The sequence below is a fragment of the Drosophila persimilis genome, unplaced genomic scaffold (genome assembly GCF_003286085.1).
Source record: "Drosophila persimilis strain 14011-0111.01,24,50 unplaced genomic scaffold, DperRS2 tig00000000-arrow-pilon, whole genome shotgun sequence".
Taxonomy (NCBI): Eukaryota; Metazoa; Arthropoda; class Insecta; order Diptera; family Drosophilidae; genus Drosophila; species Drosophila persimilis.
In genome coordinates this window covers 6,421,666-6,443,687 of record NW_020825288.1, presented here as the reverse complement: position 1 = coordinate 6,443,687, position 22,022 = coordinate 6,421,666, and the positions used below count along the sequence as shown (strand labels likewise).

The window sequence follows — 22,022 nt, the reverse complement described above, 5'->3', positions numbered from 1 at the left end:
GGCAATGGAAACCAAAGAATTTTCATTAAAAAATGTTCATTTAGTTGCACAATTATTTTTGTGCAGCAATTTTAATAACACTAATTTACCTTCAATTTTCTCAACTCTTTTTCCGTGCCACACTCACAAAGGCGACCAATGCCAGGAGCGGGCACAAACGGAGAGACAGACGGACAGAGGGAGAGAGAGAGAATACCAGTTAAAAATATGCGCAGCTGCACGAATAAAAAATTATAAGTTTTTTTCTCTCGATTCTCCGTTTTTTGCCGTCTTTTAATTTGATTCCTTTCAGCATTCACTCAACCAGGCCACAGATGAAGACCCGACGACCGGCACTGGCGTCGTACGTCATGCGAGCGGCCAAAGCAATGGGGCAACGGGGCCACAGCAAAAACAAAATCATCAAAAGCGGACATAGGACCGGGAGCGGGAGCGGGACCAGGACCAGGATCCCGCCAGGACTGAGCCAAGTTCATTCTAAGCCGTTTGCATTGCAAATGGTGCATCTGCCCGGCGACAAAAGGCAAAGAAGATGGGAACTATTGCCATTGCCCTACGGCAGAGGCTGTGGATGTGGATGTGGATCGAGGACCGGGACCGGGACCAGCCTGGTTGGCCCCACAATCACTTTTCAATTAAATGGCATTCTTCTCTTGGCCATTATTTCATGTTTTCTCCTCTCGGCTTTGTTTTCTTGCTGTTTGCCGCTGCCGCTGCCGCTGCCACTGCGAGTGCTCTGGGCCAAATGTGCCTGCCACAAAGGCAGCAGGCGTAAAGAGGCGCAGTATAGGGGGGGAACTGAACTGAACAGAACAGTTCTTTGAAAATAACGAAATCATTTTGGGTTCATTTATTTACTTGACCAACTCAGATGAAAGTCTTTGAGCCTCACAGCCGCACAGCCGCATGGCAGCTTGGCAGATGTTTCAATTGTCAATCATTAATTCGGGGATTGATTTGACACGACGGAAGATAATTCAAAGCATTTAAATCCCTGAAAATTAATTAGAAAATCAATTAGCAGGGACTCCAGTTCGGGATTAACATAGATCCCAGTCATAATTAGGTGCCGAAAAAGCTTTTCTTTTGGCCCAAAAGGCACCCTGAGAAAAACAATAAAGTCTGTCCCCCGACGCCCGACGCCCGTTCACTTTTCAAACTTCGCTTTGGGATGCGATGCCGTGTTAGTCCTCCAGGATTAGGGCTAAACTTTGGTAATTCAGGGCAAGTTTTTTGAGAGCACCAGCAGTAAGCAAATAACTGGCAAATTAGGCCAATAAAAAAAAGGTTCCCGGAGTATTGCTTAGATTGAAAACGAATTGAAAAACTCACCTCGGTGGAGGGTCCGTCTTGGAGCCGAAGTGATTGCGGAAGCTTAGAGAAAATATGTCTAGAACTTTTCGCATTTAGTTTTATTTTCATTTTCATTTGCACTGGCACTTTGTACGCGCATTACCGAGTGCAACTAAGTACAGGCACACACATTAGTATAAGTACTACAGCTAGTGGTAGAGGGGTAGGGGGGTAGAGTTGGATTAAAACTTGTAGCTGGCGGAGTTCCGGTTAAGCCTGATGGCATCCACGGGGCAAGATCGTTGCGTCTTGCAGCAGCTCCGTTTATGTCCGTTTGTATGCGTTTGCGGGGGCCTCGGGCAAGGTGGGAGTGGTGGCCGCCTCCTGTACGGCATCGCCATGTTTGAGCCAGTGCGGAGCTAGCCGCAGCATGAGGATGGCGCCCAGCGGCGCCGTGAATATAATCGCCAGCACCGAGATGATGAGCACATTGCCCGCCAGGGCCAGCTGCGCTTCGTTGGCCACGCTGGCAGCACGTGCCAGATCCAGGGCCACGGGACCCAGCGCCGCCTAAGGACCCACAGAAGGAGGGGAGAGAGAGAGAGAGGAAGGGCTCACTGATTAGATGGCTCAAATTAAGAACAGGCAACCGCTGCGTATGAGTGATATGAGCACAGCGCAGCGCCAACCAGATTAAAATACGGTTTTGCTGTACAATTTTAATTAAATCAGTACGAAAAAAGGCAAGAAGAAGGTGGACAGTGAAATATGTGACCGCCGACGGACCGCATATTAGGGAAAAGTTCAGCAGCCAGCCAGCCAGCCAGCGACAGTGCCACATGTTGGCTTTAGCTTTGGTCAAAACTCGAAGTAAGACAGCAGGCTGCAGGCAGCAGGCAGCAGGCGGCGGCTTAGTAAGCCAGCGGAACATTTAAATTTCAGTCAACCACAGAAACAGATGCACACACGCACACACACACACACACGCATTGGCCAGGCGACATAAACAAAATGTCCGTTTGTGGTTAAACTGCAAACAAAAGGCTTCCATGCCAACTGCAGCAGAGTCCTCGTCCTCGTCCACGACCTGCGAATTCGTGTATTACTTAGGCATTTCGATGAGAACAGGGACAAGCAACCCCTTCGGGTGTTGCTGGTGTTAGTGGTGTTGCCATGGCCAGCAGGGGCATGGACCGAGTGAAATGTCCAGCAACGAAGTAAAAAACTTCTCGGGGAATGGGTCAGAGGCAGAACTCGAGCTGGGGACTAACCGCAGCAACATGACACGCGGAACGGGAAACTTACTTGGACAGTTGCTTTGGGAAAACCGGAAATTGTAATGTAGGCACGTTCCTTTCTCGACAGATTTCCGCCATATGTGGATAAATATGCAAAACCCAAGCGAAACTGCAAACGAGAACAAGAACAAGAACAAGAAAAGGGTCAGCGCTGGTTAGTCGTTTCTCTATATTTTTTTTCGCTTCGTTCTCGGTTCTCCGTTCTCTGTTTTCTCCCTGTTCTTCTGTTGTGTGCAGGTAACATTTGCATTTCGTGGCCCAGAACATTTTCATTTCGGTTCAACCCTCGCCGACCGGACAGCCCCTCTTTGTTTTTTGGCGGTGGGATGACCCGAAGCCGCGGGGACTGTCGCACAGCAGCAGCAGCAGAGTATTCCCTGCACAAACTGAGTGAGGACCGAAAGAAATTAAATAAGTGGCAAGGCGAACAGTGAACAGTGAACAGTGAACGGAGAACGGAGCACATTGTTGCATTCCCCCATAGAGCCACCGTGCCACCGGCGACCGGCAACCGGCGACCGTTTTAATTACCAAACTTCCGACCAGCACCAGCAATGCCCCATAACCGATTACATGGCCCTGCAGCACGTTGAAATTAATTTCCTTGCCGATGAGTGCGAACGAGACGGGCTTGAGGAACTTCCACAGTAGATCCAGGCGCTTGGGGACACTGGCCTGCAAGAAAAGACAGAGAGAGTGAGAGAGAGCGAGAGATAAAGTCCATAAATTCTGATTAGATCAATATATTCCCATATGGCATGCAATTAGGACTGCTTATGTCGTTTCCTTCCACGTAAAGAGGCAATTAAAATCCATTGGCCAGCCAGTGCACACAGAAAGGATGGAAGATTCTTGGAAAAACTTTCGCCTGAAAGTCAACAATGTCGGAGGCAGCATCTAGAGCAGGGCTAAAGGTATTAGCCAAGAGCTAAAAACAAATCGAGAACTAACAGTCGGGCCCCAACAGGGCACAAGGCACATGATGTCACAAATTACCTAGCAAAAGTCGCCCACACAAACAGAGGTTTTTCAGAGAGCTGGCACGCTGTGTGGCTGTTTCTCCGATATAAAAAATGGCACTATTGCATGCTACATTTTTCAAGAACCAAACGAAAAAAAAAAACTACAACACAGGTGAGGCCCAGGCCCCCTCCGCACCCCCCAAAGCACTCAGTTACGCAAAGGCAGGACCAAAACACTCTCGAGAGCACACTAGCTTTTTGTGGAAGGAGCCCCTGGCCCCCGGTCCCCCATCGTTCAACTTACAATCTGATGGGCCTGCAGTTGGTGCGGTGTCAGCTTGCTCTCCTCCCGCCTCCAGCCAATCCTCGCAATAAAGGCAGTCGTCACACATCCCAGGGCACCGGCCGACGTATAGCCAATGACGCGGCTGCCCATCACGGCGATGGTGCCGCCCAAGATGGTCAGAACGAAGCGGAGGCCATTTGCGTACGTCTGCAAGGGATGAATCAAAAGACAGACATGTGAAAAGAGTGGATGGGAAAATGGTTGAGTTAGGCATACGCATACGTAAAAAGAACGAAAAAAACAAAACCAAATCACTTTACAAAACTCTGATGGAAACTGTTTTTTTTCCTCCCATTGTTTGTGCTCTTTCTGCTTTGACGGGCAGTGCGCCGTGTGGTCAGGTTGCGTATACGCAACGTGTGCACCAGTCGACAGGATCGACAAAAAATGCCTTGTTTTCCCATTTTTGCCCGTTCTGTTTTGATGTTCCTTTGGCTTTTGCTTGCATACGAAATTTTTAGTCAGAACTCGAAAAAAATCTGTAGCTAAATGGCCCGAACAACGATTTCGATCCGATAAACCTCGCCTCGAATAAAGTTATCTTTTTGTTGTCTTCTGTCTTATATTTTCTAGGTATATTTTACTCGTTTTAGTCGTTTAGTCCGGCCAGGGGGGAAGCTTGTTGGTTTTGCTGGACAGGTGTTGAGGCTGATTGAGATCTTTTAATTTTCGTCCTAGCTGGCTGGATGGCTGGCTGGCTGGCTGGCTGGCTGGCCCTTTCAGAGCACTCACTTTGGCACACCGCAAATCGCTGCAATTCAATTTTCCTTCACTCCACTTGTCCTTTGTCCACAGATTTAGAAAAGGTTTAAGCTGCATTTTCCTCAAATCGAATGAAATTGCATTCAATTGCGCTTCGTTAGGCGACTCGCTCGGACACTCTCCTGCACTTGCCATGAAAAGTACTCTCTGAACTTTTAATTTTCCTCCTCCCCACCCCCCCCTGCCCACTCCCGAGTAGGTACTATAATAAGTTGAGTTTTCTTCTCTACCTCCTGAAATTGCAAACTTTTGCCCCGAATATCGTATTGCAGAAAAAATACTGCCAACGCGGAAGAAAAGGAAGAGGAAAATGTTGAATGCGGAAAGCGCAGTGCTGGAAAGGTGACTGCGAAATTACAAGAGACTGCGTAATCATAATAAAATAAAAGCAGCGCCAAGCACCAATGACACGCGAGAAGATGCTGGAGACCAAAAAAAAAGACGCGAGGAGGCCTGATGACAGCCACACACACACACTCGCACCGCCTTACAGATACCCACAGTGTTAGTCTGTGGCTGTGTGTGTGTGTGTTTGCAAGGATGTAAGGATGCAGCGACTTCAACGTCGCACAGCGTGAAATTTTTGTACAAACTGCAGCGCCGCGTGGCTGCGGATGCCACTTGACGACGACGAAGCCAACGACGGCCCCGCGCCGCGCTTTACAGAAAACAAAAGTTATGAGAGGTCTATGTGTGTGTGCCTGTGTGTGAGTGTGTGTGTGTATGTGTGGTTATATGGTTGTGTGGCAGCCCCAGTGCATTCGGTGGCACCACCCATGGCGTTTGATTATGCGCGCCATTAGCGGTGTAAGTTGCGGCAATGAGTTTTGTGGCTGCGGCTGTGGCTGCCACAATGTCCCCAGCATAACTTCACATAGATGCTGGCAGTAACTGTCGTCGCAAATGTCGCCAGCACCGTCGTCGTCGTCGTCGTCGTCGTCGCCAGCTCCGTCGTCGTTGCCGCTTTGCATGTAAGTGTCTTTTTATGCAAAATGCACCCACACATTCACACCAAACCCTCTCCGCCTCCCCCGCCCGCCTCTTGTGTGCATATGGCACCCAACGCCTGCCAGCCCCCAACCCAGCGGTGCTTGTGCGCGTTTTGCATCATTAAATGCGCTGATTGAGTGTCTAAGTGTTCACTGAATGTGCATTTTAAGTGCAGCTCCAGCTAGCTCCACGTCTGCGCCTTTGTCTGGCACGGACATCGTCGGTTCGGGGCTGGGCCGCTTACCGCATTGCGAGATGGCAAGAACTGGAGCATCATGCCGTACAGATAGCCGAAAACGAGTCCAATTCCAATGCCAATGGGACCCTGCAGCACTTGCTGTGTGAGCGAGGCTGTAAGCAAGAGCAAAGAGAGTATTTATTTCACAGTGGAGCTGTGGAGGGTGGCTGGTGGCAGGTGGCACGCACTTGTGGAGAAGATGACGCTGATTATCACGCCGAACATGAAGATGGACACCACATCGTTGCATGTGGTCATCGCATAGATGAGGGTGTGTATGCCGCTGTTCAGGCCCAGGCGATCCTCCTTCAGCTTAAGCATAACGGTGACCACCACATTCGGGGAGATGGCGGTGATGACCAAGCTGTGTGGGGGTATTACGAAACGGAAACATTGATAGCCATCCAACCAAGCAGGCCACAGCCCACACACTCACCCCAAGGTAATGCCCCAGAGCCAGGGCATCGAGAGGGTAAGGTAGGCCAGTCCGGCGATGGCCGCCACCTCGGCAATCGTCGGCAGCAGCGTCAGGCGGAGAATCATAAGCCACAGCCGCTTAAACGCCTCCCCGTCCAGTCCGAGGCCGGCCAGGAGCATGATATTGATCAGGGCCATTTCCCTGTTGAGAAGTTTAGACACTTTTCCATTGGTAACTGCTCGTCTTAGCCGCCCTCCGGGCGACCAGCTCTTACCTCAGAAACAGCTCGAATCCCTGATAGCCTTCGAAATTTGCCAGCCCCAAATTGGCGTAGAGCACGCCGAAGAAGAGCATGCCCAGCATGTCGGGCAAGTGGACAAAGGTCACCAGGATTCCGGATAGCTGGGCGCCCACAAACAGGAACGCTATGCGCATGATGACTGTCTGGGGCGCTGAGAATTCCCTCAGCAGTATCCAGGCCATGGCCCACAGGCCCAGAAAGATGACCAGCAGGGCGACATGCTCGGAAATCAAGGACCAATGCAGCACCAAGTGACGCCACCTGCAAAACAGGCATCGAAACGATTAAATCAATGAACAAATAAAGCACACACAAAAATATTAGGTTATATTTATAATTATTACCTCCCCATCGTCCTGGAAAATTCAATGCAAAAAGGGCAATCTTTTTTCTACACACTTGAGATTCTTTGTGGAATTTTAACGTTGTTGAAGGAGAGGAGGGTATTTTGGGGGTTTGTTTAACTATTTGCCAGCAAGATAGTTTGTTGGAGGAAGGAGTTTAGGAGATAAAGTATCTTCCTTTCATTGAATCTCTAGATTTTCGTGGAGACTCCACCCGTTTTTGTGCCACACAAAATTATGGATATTAAAGCGAGGAAGACCCTCCATCTGAGTGCCATTTTGTTGGCCAGGTTAACAGGCAAACTCCCACAAAATGTCATCACAGCCGTGCACAGAATATTACAATAGTCCAGCAGAACACACAGTATCTTGCCCCAAAGACCAGACCCCGATTATGACTCCTGTAGGTCCTGTGAGTGGGAGTGGTCAGGCTGTAATTGAATAGTCAATAGCTATTGGAGATGATGGCATAGTTTTGGATTAAGCTTTCGAATTGGAATCCTCCTGCCATGCTCCATGTTTCCGACATACCTTGAGATGAGCTTCGCTTTCTCTATCAACAGCTGAGCTGCTGCTGAGGAGCGACAGTCCATTACCAACAATTAGGCCCTCGAAAGGGTGAAACCTACTCCGTCTGAGTGCTCAGAATGTACTGAAGAAAGGCAGGGACAGCCGTTCGGGAGTTTCGTGTGTCTCTGTTAATCAGGTGAATTATGTAAATGTAATTGCTGCTAATTGCCAAGCTCCTTTGGAGCTATAAAGCCCCCCGGACCTTAGCAACGGCCGACAAACGCTAACCAAATGGACAGCCACAAGCAACGCATTGAGTCCATGCACCTGATTCTTCAGGTCATGCGACTCTTCGGCCTCTGGCCCTGGTCTTTGTCCGAGGGGGACCACTGGACGGTGTGGGGTTTCGTGCGGCGAAACTATCGCTTTCTGCTGCATCTCCCCATAACATTCACCTTCATCGGACTCATGTGGCTGGAGGCCTTCGTCTCGAGCAACCTCGAGCAGGCGGGCCAAGTGCTGTACATGTCCATCACGGAGATGGCGCTGGTCGTTAAGATTCTCAGCATTTGGCATCACCGCTCGGCCGCCTGGCAGCTGATGCACGACTTCCAGCAGGCCCCAGAGCTCCGCCTGCGCTCCCAGGAGGAGCAGCTATTCTGGCAGCGGGAGCAGCGCTACTTCAAGTGGTTCTTCTACATCTACATACTCATCAGCCTGGGCGTGGTCTACAGCGGCTGTACTGGGGTGCTCTTTCTGAAGGAGTACGAGCTGCCCTTCGCCTACTACGTGCCCTTCGAGTGGCGCAACGAGCGGGGCTATTGGTTCGCCTATGGCTACGATATGGCGGGCATGACGCTGACCTGCATCTCAAACATTACACTGGACACCCTGGGCTGCTATTTCCTGTTCCACATCTCCATGCTCTACCGACTGCTGGGCATGCGATTGAGGGCACTGAAGAGTACAGCGGATGAGACCTACTTTGGCCAGGAGCTGCGTCAGATCTTCGATATGCATCAGAGCGTGCGCAGGTCTGTAGATCCTTACACGTATATCCTATTGGTACCACTACTCTTCCACTTTGCAGGTTGACCCACACCTGCCAGGCAATAGTGTCGCCGTATATTCTCTCCCAGATTATTCTGAGTGCCCTGATCATCTGCTTCAGCGGCTATCGCCTCCAGCATGTGGGCATCCGGGCCAATCCTGGCCAATTCATAGCCATGCTGCAGTTTGTCAGCGTTATGATCCTGCAGATCTATCTGCCCTGCTACTACGGCAACGAGATCACCGTCTATGCCCACCAGCTGACCAACGAGGTCTACCACACCAACTGGCTCCACTGCAGGCCCCCCCTCCGCAAGCTGCTCAACGGCTACATGGAGCACCTGAAGCAGCCAGTCGCCATCAGAGCTGGCAACTTCTTTGCAGTTGGTTTGCCAATTTTCGTAAAGGTTCTTATCGAATAGAAATGCCTTTTGGGAGTGCCCACCCATTAAACAACTCTTTTGCAGACCATCAACAATGCCTACAGTTTCCTGGCCCTCCTGCTGAATGTCTCTAAATGAGAAGTGGTTCTCTTTATTAGAAATATTTAACACAATTAGAATACGTATTTTGAATTGCAATAAACAGAGATTTATAGAAAACCAAGCATTACTTAGTGTATTCTTAAAGGGGGTTGATTTATTAACTAGTTCTTGAGTTTTCTTGAGAATTTAACTTCTAAAAATAGAGCCATACCATAGATAAAAGAATAGTCATTTAAAATTGGTAGAAAACTTCATCTTTAGGTGGCTATATTTTCAGAAATATCCACTCTATCGACACGAAATTCTCTTTTTATTACATTAACTTTTGGGGAAAGTTAATGCAGATAATAAAATATGTTATTGGAAATAGTTCCAAGCCTTCAGAGTAGTTAAATAAACTCAAATTTGAGCATAGATTTATGGAGATATTTCCTTGAAATTTTGCTTGGCATACACTCCTCCTGAAAGGCATGACTTTAGTCCTTATATTTCATCCTCGCATTTAAACAGAATATTCTGAAGATATTTGTGGCTGCATGCTGTACTTCAAACTATTAGATACAGCCATATGAACAGCCTTGAATGAACTGAGAACAGATGTATCCTCAAGTCTGCGCTCCTGCCCCCACTCCTGGCAGCCATTGCGTGACTGATGTATTTTGGTAGGAGACAGACGACAGTCAATGGGAAACATTATGTCAGCGGGCTAATTATTGTAATTGCCTTTGCCTTTAAAATTGTATAAATATTTTGGCTAATTAACGAAACGACTCAGGGCTGGAGCATCGTTGGAGCAGGGCTCACAAAAAGAACCAGTTCCACTCGATTCAACGTTAAATAAGTGAAAATAAATCATTCAATGGATGCCAGCCACTTCTTGGGGCTCAGTTTCAGGACTTAAACGGGAACTGGAATCCGAAAAGTGTGTTCCAAGGGGAAACGAATCGAGAATACAACCCTAGTTCTGAATTTTCGTCAACCGAAGGCCATACGTCTATAAAAGGAGACAATGTCATTGGTTTTTCCATTGTGGTATTATTCTTGAGTCGCTGAAAATGCAGGCCACGGATCGTATAGCTGCTGTTCGGTTTCTGATTACGGTCCAGCGCTGGACGGGGCTCCTGAAATGGCAGGATGAGAATAGTCATGACCTCTGGACATGGGTCAAGCGCATCCATCCGTTTGCCCTGCATCTGCCGCTGACTTTCACCTACATTGGCCTGATGTGGCTGGAGGCACTCACCTCCGCCGACTTCGAGCAGGCTGGCCAGGTGCTGTACATGTCGGTGACGGAGCTGGCGCTGGTCACCAAGCTCATCAACATCTGGTATAGGCGAGAGCAGGTGGCGGGGTTCATTCACAAACTGGCAGACGATCCCGCCTACGAGCTATGCAATCCCGAGGAAAGGGAGTTCTGGCACCGCCAGCAGATGCACTTCCAGCGCATCTTCTACTTTTATATCCGGGGCAGCCTGTTCGTGGCAGCGATGGGCTTTTCCAGCGTGTTCTTTCAGGAGGAGTACGAGCTGCCCTTCGGCTACTACGTGCCGTTCGAGTGGCGCACCCCGGAGCGCTACTACTACGCCTGGGGCTACAACGTGATTGCCATGACGCTGTGCTGTTTGTCCAACATCCTGCTCGACACCATGGGCTGCTACTTTATGTTCCAGATCGCCCTGCTCTATCGGGTGATGAACCTCCGCCTGCAGGCCCTGCACCGGACCCCGGAGAGGGAGTCCGCGCCCCGGCTGCGTGCCATTTTCCGGCTGCACACACGAGTGCGCCGCCTGACGCGGCAGTGCGAGGCACTGGTCTCCCCCTACGTCCTCTCGCAGGTGGTGTTTAGCGCCTTCATCATCTGCTTCAGTGCCTATCGGCTGGTCCACATGGGCTTCAGGGAGCGGCCGGGTCTCTTCCTCACGACCCTGCAGTTTGTGGCCGTGATGATTGTCCAGATATTCCTGCCCTGCTACTACGGCAACGAGCTGACCTTCCATGCCAGCGCCCTCACCGACAGCGTGTTCCGCACCAATTGGCTGGAGTACTCGGTGCCCACCCGTAAGCTGCTCAACTGCTACATGGAGTTCCTGAAGCGACCCGTCAAGGTGCGAGCCGGAGTCTTCTTCGAAATTGGCCTGCCCATATTTGTCAAGGTTGCAGCACTCTCTCTGTGGCGCCACTCCATGCTAACTTGTGTTTCCTCTGCAGACAATCAACAATGCCTACAGTTTCTTTGCCCTGCTCTTGAAAGTATCCAAGTAAGCGGAGAGCTCCCCACAATGGAGCCCAGACCCCCAGGGAGGGCCAGGCCACACAAAGTGTGTTAAACACAACACCATAACCCAGCAGCAGCAGCAGTAGCACCAGCAGCAGCACCGCAGTAACTCATACGACACGTTGTCTGCACCCCGCACCGAGAACAACATCGAGAATAAATGCCGCCAGCCAGCAAGGCATTTCGCCAGCTATTAAAGTAAGTGTCACTGCCAAAAAGGCGAAAGGAGACAGCACAAAAAACAAAAAGAAACAAAAAGAAATCAGGCCTGACTGCGACTAGACGTCGACCCGGGGAATTTGGGACCCAGACGAAGACCCACAGCCAGGCGGAAGCACGCGCGGGTGACTAGTGTGGCAGCAACAGCCATGAGCACCATTGTTAGCGCATAAAAGAAATAGAAAACCCAATGCAAAGCAAAGCAAAGACCGGATATGCGAAAAACGCGTGCAATGCAAGTGTGAATGGCGGCGCGGCTGGCTGTCCCGCCGGAAGTGCATTCAAAGGGCTAAGCACGGATCCGCACAATGGCAGAGTGCAGGGCTCCCGGGGTCTGTCTGCCTCGGCTCGGCCACATGAGCATTTCACTTACCACTTGGGTCCTTTGTACTCCTCGCTCTGGACTCCTCCGCCGGGAATGGGCACGGGTACGGGCACGGGCAGGGCTCCCCCATTGTTGCCGGCAACATTTTGTTGTGTTGTATTTGTTGAATTTAATGATGTCGGCGTTAAAATTATTGTTGCAGCGTTTTGTGTGGCGGAGGCATCGCCTCCTGCTCCCGCTCCCGCTCCCACTCCCGTTCCATTTCCATCCGTCCGCGCTTTGTTGTAGTCTTCCGGGAATTTTTGTATGTCTAATTTCGTATGCAACGGCGGGCCAGAGTTGCCACTCAGTGTGTCCTGTGGCGCAGTGTTGCCGTTTCTGCCCTGCTCCTGTGTCATGTTGTCAGCCTTCGGCTGCTTTTGTTGCTGTCTGCTGCGCTTAGCTGTAAGTGGCAAACAGATTTAAATGTTTTAATAGATATGTCAACGTCAGAGAGAGAGAGAGAGTGCAGAATTCCCTTGGAGCCAAACCGAAACCGAACAAACCCATCGAAGGCACAAGCACTAACAAGCTGCATTTAACCCATTTTGCATTCATTTCTGCAGCTCATGCATAAGTAAAACCCGGAGGAGCGGAGAGCCCGGGAGGAGCCCGCGTCAACGGCAGTGTCAACGGTTCTGGCATCCCGGCAGTCGGCAGCCGGCAGTCGGTTTAAATTGCAAAGTGCAGCCGAGTGCGGCTCTCATACGTACTACCTGTAATGCTCGTACTACTCAAGGTGGTGTCGACGATGGCAAAATGAAGATTGCAACAAAGATTGACAAGCGTTGATTGCAAGGAGAGAGCCCCAAAGAAGGGGTCTGAGTGCGGCGAGCTGGCTGCCAGCGAGTCAAGGATGATAACCGTGCTCCTGCTGCCGGCAAGGAAATTGTTTTCGCCAGGCCACGACAAAGCCTCTGCCAGTCGACAGGTGTGTCGAGTCGGCTCTGGCTTTGGCTCTGGTTCTGGCTCTGGCTCTGAGGCACAGCCTCTGCGAGTCGCCTCCGCCATAATTGGCGTTATTGTTGCCGCGACAACTTCACACTTTGCCACTGCCACTGCCAGTGCAATGGGGCAGGGCGGGGCAGGGCTGGGTGGGAGGCGGCAGAGGTCTGCAAGGAGCCTAAGAAATACATAAATATTTCCATTTATAATTAGCGCACTTAATGCCGGTTCGAGTCCGCCCGTCGACAGCCTGTCGAACCATTCCGGGCAATTGACGCGCTTCTAGCCGGGCTAATTGGATGGCAGACTCCTCTGGCTGTGGCTCTAGCTCTGTGCTCCCTATTTGCATATGAAGCGCTGCTCTAATAACGACAATTTTCAATCCAGTTCTCACAATTATTATGCAAGACTGTGACTGTGTGTGTGGCGACTGTTTGTGTGTGTGTGTGTGTGTGTGTTAGGCTGTGCAATCAGCAGTTGATTTGATTTGAGATTCTTTTACTTTTTTTGTATTTCCTCAGAATCGACTGGTGTTTGTATTTGATTTTAGAAGACAATCTGCTTGTCAATTGTCAACCGAACTCCGGCCGGGTCGCTTGTCCGTACGTGTTAATTGTCCGCAAATATTTAGCGCCAATTCGAGGCTCCAGATTCGACACATTGTGACAATCGGCCTGTTTGCGTATCTGCTTCTGTATGCCCTGGATCACGTGTCGCCCGAGATTCAGGCTATCATGCGACCTATTGATACGCAGAAGAAACGCTAATGGGGGGGATGGTGTCATAATCTCAAGAGGAAGGGTCTCTAAATCAAGTTGGACTTAGAGTATTGCTTTGTGAGTAATTGGATTGAATCAAACTGCAGGAAGTTGGAGCAGGAAATCAAATTTACTTCACTGAAAATATTCAATCGGCATTGATTTCACTCGACTTTCCATCTGCTGCTCTGAAGAAAACAAAGGGAATATATAAGGAACAGATAAGCAGATCCATTCAGCAGCCATAAATTCCAGCATTGGCACTGTTTGCACTGCAAAAATCACTCATACGCACAGGTGGCTCTGTCCACAGATATACAAAAAGCGAAAGTGCGGCTGATTTTCGGCACTATCACCCTCTGATCATTCAGCGAGAGAGATACAGGAAGTATAGACTACACAGAACACTGCTTTAAAATCTACAGATGATTCAATCTCTGTCTATCCCGCGAGAGGGGCTCCCATAATCTATTCAAATATATCCCAGACACACTCGCCTTCGACTACAACCACAGCTGATCTATAGACGGTATTCCAGCGCTGCTCAGCAATAGAAAACTAATAGAAACTCAGAGAGAGAGAGAGAGAAGGAGAGGGAAAAGCCCAAGGCCCTGTGCGGCTCTTCACCCTCTCTTTTAGTTTGTAAATTAATTTATAATTACACTAACAATGTATTATAATCAGCAGCAACTGATTATTAAATATTAAATATTTAATACAAAGTTTCCAAAATAAACTTTTTTAATAATCTGTGTTTTCCATTGTGCGTTAAATATAAAACATTATTTTTAATAGATTTTCCAAAAAATAATGCATGAAACTAAATAAATTTGTGGTCGGCTAAGTGGTGGCTTTCCCCCGTGATGCGACGCGCGTTTGTAAACACTCACCCGAGCAATTTTCTATGAATAAATAAGTTTTTAATAAGCACAACACTTGCAAATTTCGATGGAATATTACGTCGAGCACATTCTATTCAGGGCGGCCAATGTTAACCGATTGAATCTTTTTTTTTTGCCGAGTGATAACTAATCGCATTCGATGCCGGCTGACAACTGACTTTTATAAGAGCATCTCTCGCATCTACGGTGTGGGGCGCCGTATATACTCGCACTTTTTATCTTATGCTAATAAAAAAAACATACAGTCTCCGCAGTCGCCGAGAGATACTCTCGCACGGGCGAGTGAGACATATAAAATATTTGTTTAATATTTTAAAATTAGCAAATAAATTGGAAGACAACAGAGCGGATGAGAGCGTGAGAGGAGAGACGCGAGTGAGAGCTGGGAAAATATTGGATTATTAACAGACAAATTCAATGGAATTAACAGCAGCATGGCATTGAAAAAAAGAGTTGTCCGTGGTGTGCGATCAAACAGCGCTAGAACATCGATTAACAGGCCGGAGAAGTGCACTGGCAAACAGCCCCTGGGCCCCGAGCATAATTATGATTACGAGCATTTGCTTATCAATTAATTAGCCCCATAATCAACACAGAAACTTATGTACGCTCGGTAAATATTTGCCATTTCAGTTCAGTTGCGTTTAGGCGTTCAGTGCCTCAGTTCCTCCAAGCCTATTGCAAGTTCAATGAGAAGTTCGCGTTTTGGCTATGGCAAATATTTAAGTTTTGCTAATTAATTTAAAATATCTTCGCCATAACAAACTGTCTTGAGGCCTAGCCTCAGGCATGGCAGGGAAATGGGAAATGGAAAATGGGTTTGGTTTTGGAAGCTAAAGAAATGATAGCACTTTTGCCCACCATTTTTTTTGTGAATTATGTGCCTCATTTAAAAGTTTTCCGCACACCGAATCGTAGTAGTTTTTGTGTCGGGCATGGGGAAAAAATTGTGCATAAATTGTGTGCAAAGGTGTCAGCAGAGATAGCAGGCAAAGAGCAAGGAGGGACAGAGAGTGGGGGAGGTATTGTAAGACAGGACTTTCGGCTGCAATCAAGTGGCTGGAGAGAGCACCGGTAGCGTGGAGAGTGGTAGCACTTCTCCTGTGATATTTCATATTCATGCCCTGCACTCGGCAGGACAGACAACAGCAAAAAGACAGAAAATGTTGAGCCAACTTGAACTGCAAGTTGGGCGGGTCATTAAGGCTTTCTTTGCACTCGAAGACCACGGACGGGGCCCAGGCCGGGCCGGGCCGGGCCAGGCCCCATTGATTATTACCTTTGCCAGAAGCTCCATCTCTCCCCCATTGACCAGGGGGCGGATAGTTCTTGAGACTCTCCAGGTCCACGTCCACGCCCATTGTTGGGGGCGGGTGGGCTTTGCGTACTTGTCCCTTCCGTGGCACTTTTTGGCATTTTATCTTGTCATATTTTCTGCAACTTTCAAGTGACCAGGCACGAAAATAATGCAAAAGTTTTTTAAAGCCAGTCGCCCCATGGATGTGCCTCGCACAGAATTTCGCTTTTCAATTGCTGCGAAACTTTTCACACAAATTATACGACGACTACGACTGACGCACAAAAAAACAGACACTCCGCTCTCACGCTGCCCCGAAGAAAGCCCAAGTCATGGATGCAAAGATGGCGACGAGTGCATTTCCGGGTGATGGTAAAAGTTTTTGTCATTCGGTTGTCATATGGCCCCATCTCCATTCCCATCCCCATCCCCATACAAAAGGCGAGGAGACAATGCGTTGCGTACACATCTGAGGTGTTAATTGGAATCAAGGCAAAACACTTTCGCACGGCCACAGGCCACAGGGCTGAAGGAAAAACCCAAAACAAGCTTCGGAAAATCTCCACCGAGACATCGGTGGAAACTTCTTAAAGATCTAATGGAAAATTTATTGTTCTTTTTGAAGTTGCTGAAAGTTCATTCTTTCTTGCCTTTCCGTTGTGTCACTTTTCATTTAGATTGCTTGTACGGGGCATGGGGCATGGGGCATGCAGCAAGAAACTGCATAGAGTGCCATAAATTTGTTTAATATTTTACTGATTCATTCGCTGGAGGGTGCACTCCTGGATGCACTCATAAGTGTTTCCAGTGATTTATATGAGTTATTCAACTATTCATTATTTACAGATCCCTTTTTTCAATATGTTTAAACGGTAAATAGCACAGGAGGACAACGACGACGACGACTACGACGATGCTGATGACTTCTGCTGGGTATCCTGTGTAGCCTTGTGTGTGCGTTTGCTAAAGAGTTTCAAGTTCCAGGACTCTGTCTGAGTGTGTCCGTGTCTGCAGCATACATACATATATCAATTCACGTTTCTCCCCGTACATAACATACATTTATTTTATTTTATATATGTTTACTTAAGCGTGCCACCCTTTAACTATGCCACCCATCATCGCCCCCCACCCCTGTCTGCTGTCCTGAATGTGTTTGTGCGCAGAGAAGGATTCCTGTTGCATCCTTTTATGCACTTGCCTGTTAACCAGTGCGTGCAAAACACATTCAAAAAATAATTTCTTTTCGCAGAAAATATTGTATGTGCTTCCATCGAGCAGCAGCAGCGGCAGAGGCAGCGACAGCAGATTGCATTCCCGCCAAGAGATGAACTCACGCTTCAGCGATTCGCATCTAATTTAGTGCTCATGCGAGTGCGAGAGTGCGAGTGCGAGTACGAGTACGATATTGCAACGTCAACAGCAAATCAGTGGAAACTGCCAGCTTCTTGGCTCAAGGCATAGAAAACTCTTCAAGCTTCGAAAGACAGAGACACAGAGCGACAGAGAGAGAAAGAAAAAAAAACAGGTCAACCCGTCATATGCACTCAAAGACCATTCACATTCACAGCTTAGCAAATAAAAGGACAGATTGAAAATGCAAAACTAAATAAACAAGTCCTCGGCATCACTCACAGAAAGGAAAAAAAAAACACTGTCAAAGATGATACGACGACAGGGAAAGCGCTCGATTAAGCGTAGTTTAGAAATTAGCCGTGCCACTCGAGACCCAGTCGACGTTCGCGTGGCAAGTGCAAGTGCAACAGACAGCATACAGCTATGCGACTCCGTGGCAAGTCAAAGCCCAAATGCTGTGGGGCATCAACGCATCAACGTCAATGCACATGGCGTCGAAAGGAGAGGTTTGTGCCACAAGAGTCATGGGGCGTGTATGGGGTATGTAAGTTGAAATTTTCCCATTCATTTGGCAGTCATTATGCTCAGTCAGAGCGTAGCAGCCAGCAACAACAGCTACAGCAACGTTGGCATTTATAAATGTCATACACTGCGTATACGTAATAAACCGACCTGAGCACAGCGCCTCGCCGTAGAGACGTGCACACGCCTTGCATTTATCAATAGTCGAGAATGTTTGTGTGCAAAGCGTATATCATGTTGGCTTTAGTTAACAGAAACGTCGCCCAAGTGACAGACGACCGAAAGCAGAGGCGAAGGAGGCAGGCGGCAGAAGGCAGGAGGAGATCTGGGGACACACATCCATTTAAGATTGAGCTTGAGAGATTGCCTGGAAACGCAGCATTTAAATAGAATTTATTTAATATAAACGAGCTGGCATTAGCTATGCTATCCCCCCCGTTTGGCCTGCGGCGGGCGGTGCCGAGAGAATCTATTTAAATATGACTTTTTCGAGCGAGAATCAGTGGTGAAACTCGAACTGAATGCACAGGAAATGAGCTCCGCACCGACTAATGCATATTCATGGAAACATACTTTTCCGAAGGCCTGTGGGCATCCTGGCCCAGTCCGTGAGTCCGTGGGTCCGTGGGTCCGTGGGTCCGGGCCCAGTGTTAGTTTTCTGATTGTGGGCATTTGTGCGCAACTAAAACAGCTCATTATTCGTTGGAAATATTCCGTAGTTTGGCAGTGTTAACCCTGCCGCAACAGTCCAAAAAGCCCTGCCCGTTTGCAATGGCCCCAACGGCGAAAGTTTTTCCCGGACAGATGCAAAACAATCGCAACTGCAAGAGCATTTCAACAATAATAGCTGTTGGATTCGGGGAAAAACAAGCCGCGACCACCTGCCAAAACAGGCAAAGAGAAGGGTCAACCGAGAATAAACAGAAACTAGCCGGAGATGGGAGGATAGTTCACAGCCTGCACCCACTGGTCACACTGGTCCTTGGATGCATGATTCTGTTAGCCAAGGGCTGTGGCTGTGGCAGTGGCATACTATCTGACAGCTCAAGAAAGTGCATGCGAATGAGACGGGACAGGCAGCCATGCCAATTCCAGACATTCTGGCGTCAATATACGGAAATATTACGTATACGGCTGCCAAGCGTGGCTCCCCGGTATCTCTCTGGCTCTTCCAAGCAGCATCCTAGCAAAACGAACGCTCTGTGGCAGTATCTGGAGTTCACTTAAAATCGAAATGCCTCAATCAGCTCATGGCACAGCTCAGAGTCAGGACTGTGATTCGACTTTAGACACAGCGTGTTGCATGCATCCCTCCACTCCTCCTCCACCACCTCCTCCTAGCTGGCGCTATTTGCACAAACTCGAGCGGAGAACGGGAGTGAAACAAAAACTTTGAATAAGCAAACTATGAATATACTGATATGCTGATATATATACCTACTATACATATATCTGTATTTGTATCTGTATCTTCATGCTCGCATGTGCATGCGTATGTATCTTTATGTGTGCAATGTGCTTTTGTCTGTCTCTGCGCTCACTTCAGACCAACTTCGCTTGGTTGGCCAACAAAAGCGTTGACGTTGTGCGGAAACTATGTGCATTTGAATGTCTTACTCTTGTCTCTCCCTCTCTCTTTTTGGTCCTCTGGCTGACTGTGTGTTTGCGTGGGGAAAAGGAAAAGAATTTCCGGTGCAAATATTTTTGCTTTGCTCCAGCACCAAATTCTCTGTGCTCTCCATGACAACAAACCCATGCAGGACCAGGACCAGGACCACCGCACTCAAAGCACAATTAGATGTATCACTCACCTTCTGGGAGGACGGGCACTGAGATTTGCTGCCCCTTGAACGATGACTGGCCATGGCTGCGTGGCGGTGGCTGGGGACGCTCCGTGCTGGGCCCCAGCAGATGCTCCTTTTCGGGCTCCAAATCGGTGAGAATGCAGGCGGTCACTGTTTCGCTGGCTCGCCGCAGCAGCTGCAAAGGCAACTGGTTGGCAGCATCCTGCGGGCGATCATCTTTCGGCATCGCTGGGGCCTCATAGGAGTCCTCGAACGGGTTGCTGCTGCGGAAGGCCTGCAGCTGGGGGCCATTGTCGCCGGCCACCACATCGAATACATCTGTCGGGACGAGATTTAGTCATTAGTTGGCATAATCAATTTCCGAAATCCGATTTATTTGCACACGATTTATTTATTGGCACTTTTGGAAAAAAAAACAAGAAAAAATACAATTCGTATTTAATTGATTAACCATAAACTCGTAAATTAACAGCGCCGTGGAAAAAATCCACATGCTAAATATAATAAAAAAAAAAGATTGACAGTCGACCCTTAGATACCCTTGCGGAGCTATACTTTCGATGGATAAACAAATACTTATCCTTCCATCTATCGTTTGTATTACTTCTTGGCAAATTTCAAATAATGTTATTTAATGTTCAAGAAAGAAGATTCGTAACAAACATCTTGTCAAATAGCTAATACTCGTACTCACCAAATTCGCTGCTCACGTTCATGTTCGGTGTTTCTCCCTATTTAGCACGCGTTGGGTTTCACAGCGAAAGAAGAGCGAAGCAAAACAAAACTGAGCAAAAGTCAAAAGCAAAAAAGCACAAAACAAAGAGAGGTCGCCGCCGCTCCGATACTCAATGATGACGTATGCTCTAGAGCTTTATTGACAGCCGCGCGAGAAGAAGAACGACAGGGCAAAGAGATAGAGCGATAGCTACGCAATCAACGACCACTTGACCGACGGACGCTTCGCTACGCGACCAGACCGAACGCTGCACTGCAAGAAAGAACAATAAGACGCGCGACAGTCGGGCACGACCGGAGTAGCCGCGGCGCCCTGTGGAGAGGGTCTGCGGCAGTGGGTACATCGGATTTCATTAATTGTATTACACGTGCTCTGGCAAATATTTGCGCAACGCATTAATTAGAAAAGCAATTGAGGCGGCGATTGTGCACTTGGAACGGCGGCTGGGCGCTCTCTTCGATTAAAACTAATTGGCAAACAAATAAGCGTCGCAAAACAAACGCCGAACGAAGCGAAGTCGCCCCGTCCCCGACCGCGACCGCGTGAATGGAGAAAAATTAGCAAAGAGAGATTATGTATGGGAAAGAGAAGAGCGGTTCGCCAGAGGGAACGAGTTGGAAGAGAGAGAGGGAATGAGTAGATGTAAGGAATCGAGTAGATGGGGTTAAACAGTGAAAGACAGAGAGTGTCGCGATTGTAGAGGGGACATTTTAATACAGGGTGAGAAGCATGATTTCCTTGCCTTGTCTTGGCAGCGTTTTGTGAGCGCGGGTCACCTGTTAATAATACCTTGAGCTTGAGCTGGCCACGACGTTTATGGAGTTGCTGCGAAGGGTGCAGTCTGAGACAGAGGGGGAAGCGGATTGTGATGGACAGTTGAAAAATGGGAAGCTGAGTGAGAACAAGACAGAGTGAGAAGCTTGTGGGCCTGGGGGGAGCGGTAGTAGAGCGGGGAGATACTGAGTATAGCAGAGCTGGAAACACTGAGTCCAGGTGTATTTAGACAAGGTAAGGCACTCCCGCTCTACGGCAGTGCGCATATTCTTATCGTATAATCATCTCCCTCTCTGCTTGAACGCTTGAAGTTTGACCCCAGAAAACATGATGAGGTCATATATTTCTCCATTTCCTTACCTCATCTAAATATACTTTGCTCTAAGTCCCTGTGCAGTCGCCTGAAAGCTTTTGTTTTCACAGAACGGATGAGCCAGAACCTCTTATCTTTCTTACGAAATACGATTGTACTTCTCATATTTGTAGCTCCCAAATTAGCCGATAAATAGTTGAAATGAAAGATCGATAATAAAATATCCGGAATTGATAAAGAAGTGAGTGAGCGGCTACTGAAATATTACGAAACTCGAGTATATGGTTGTCAAGCAGAGGTTGTTAGACTTTTTGTGTGATATATGTAAATATGTACTTTGATTTCAGTAATGGCATTCGATCCGAACCGAACCCAACCTATCCCATTAAATATGGCAGATGTTCTGGCACTTGTTTCCAGCATTGATCCCTCTAATATACATTAAATAAACACAATAATACTTAATTTTATTAACCTCAAACAAATTTTAGCAAAGATCTTTAATCCCTAAAATTCAATTAAATCAAACGATTCAAAAACCTCCAAAGGTTTAGCAGCCTTCAATCATGTATTTTGTTCATGTCAGTGACCAATTGCTCACAACCAAACACCCCCCTCCCCTTCTCTGATATCCTTGGGTCGGTCTGGGGCACGATGCATTTGTTTTTATAATTGTTTTCTGAAATTTGCATTTTTACCGGCTCATCATTTTTGCCACGGGTTTTTTCGTAATTGCGATGCCGGAGCCTTTTTAATTTA

The 22,022-nt window shown here is 48.2% G+C and overlaps 3 protein-coding genes across 5 annotated transcripts; 2 read left to right on the top strand and 1 right to left on the bottom strand.

Annotated features, from left to right (window-relative positions):
- Nucleotides 1-1,540: 1,540 nt before the first annotated feature.
- On the bottom strand, nt 1,541-20,443 carry LOC6598831 (sodium/hydrogen exchanger 9B2). Of its 3 annotated transcripts, none has more exons than XM_026993615.1 (11): nt 20,135-20,443; nt 19,447-19,758; nt 11,865-12,258; nt 6,582-6,869; nt 6,326-6,508; nt 6,078-6,253; nt 5,896-6,002; nt 3,858-4,046; nt 3,123-3,266; nt 2,599-2,700; nt 1,541-1,863 (listed from the first exon to the last, which is right to left on the bottom strand). In XM_026993615.1, the coding sequence occupies exons 1-11, from the start codon at nt 20,154-20,156 to the stop codon at nt 1,618-1,620; spliced, it is 2,163 nt and encodes a 720-aa protein (XP_026849416.1). In that variant the 5' UTR covers nt 20,157-20,443; the 3' UTR covers nt 1,541-1,617. The 3 variants fall into 3 exon arrangements, with proteins under 3 accessions (XP_026849416.1, XP_026849423.1, XP_002023988.1); XM_026993622.1 differs by lacking the exons at nt 19,447-19,758; nt 20,135-20,443 and adding exons at nt 14,449-14,460; nt 14,519-14,522; XM_002023952.2 differs by lacking the exons at nt 19,447-19,758; nt 20,135-20,443 and adding an exon at nt 14,449-14,532.
- Nucleotides 7,754-9,033, top strand: LOC6598833 (odorant receptor 94a). Its single transcript, XM_026993628.1, has 3 exons — nt 7,754-8,496; nt 8,553-8,919; nt 8,980-9,033. The coding sequence occupies exons 1-3, from the start codon at nt 7,754-7,756 to the stop codon at nt 9,031-9,033; spliced, it is 1,164 nt and encodes a 387-aa protein (XP_026849429.1).
- LOC6598832 (odorant receptor 94b) lies at nt 10,053-11,259 on the top strand. The gene is made up of 2 exons (XM_026993634.1): nt 10,053-11,150; nt 11,206-11,259. The coding sequence occupies exons 1-2, from the start codon at nt 10,053-10,055 to the stop codon at nt 11,257-11,259; spliced, it is 1,152 nt and encodes a 383-aa protein (XP_026849435.1).
- Nucleotides 20,444-22,022: the final 1,579 nt, after the last annotated feature.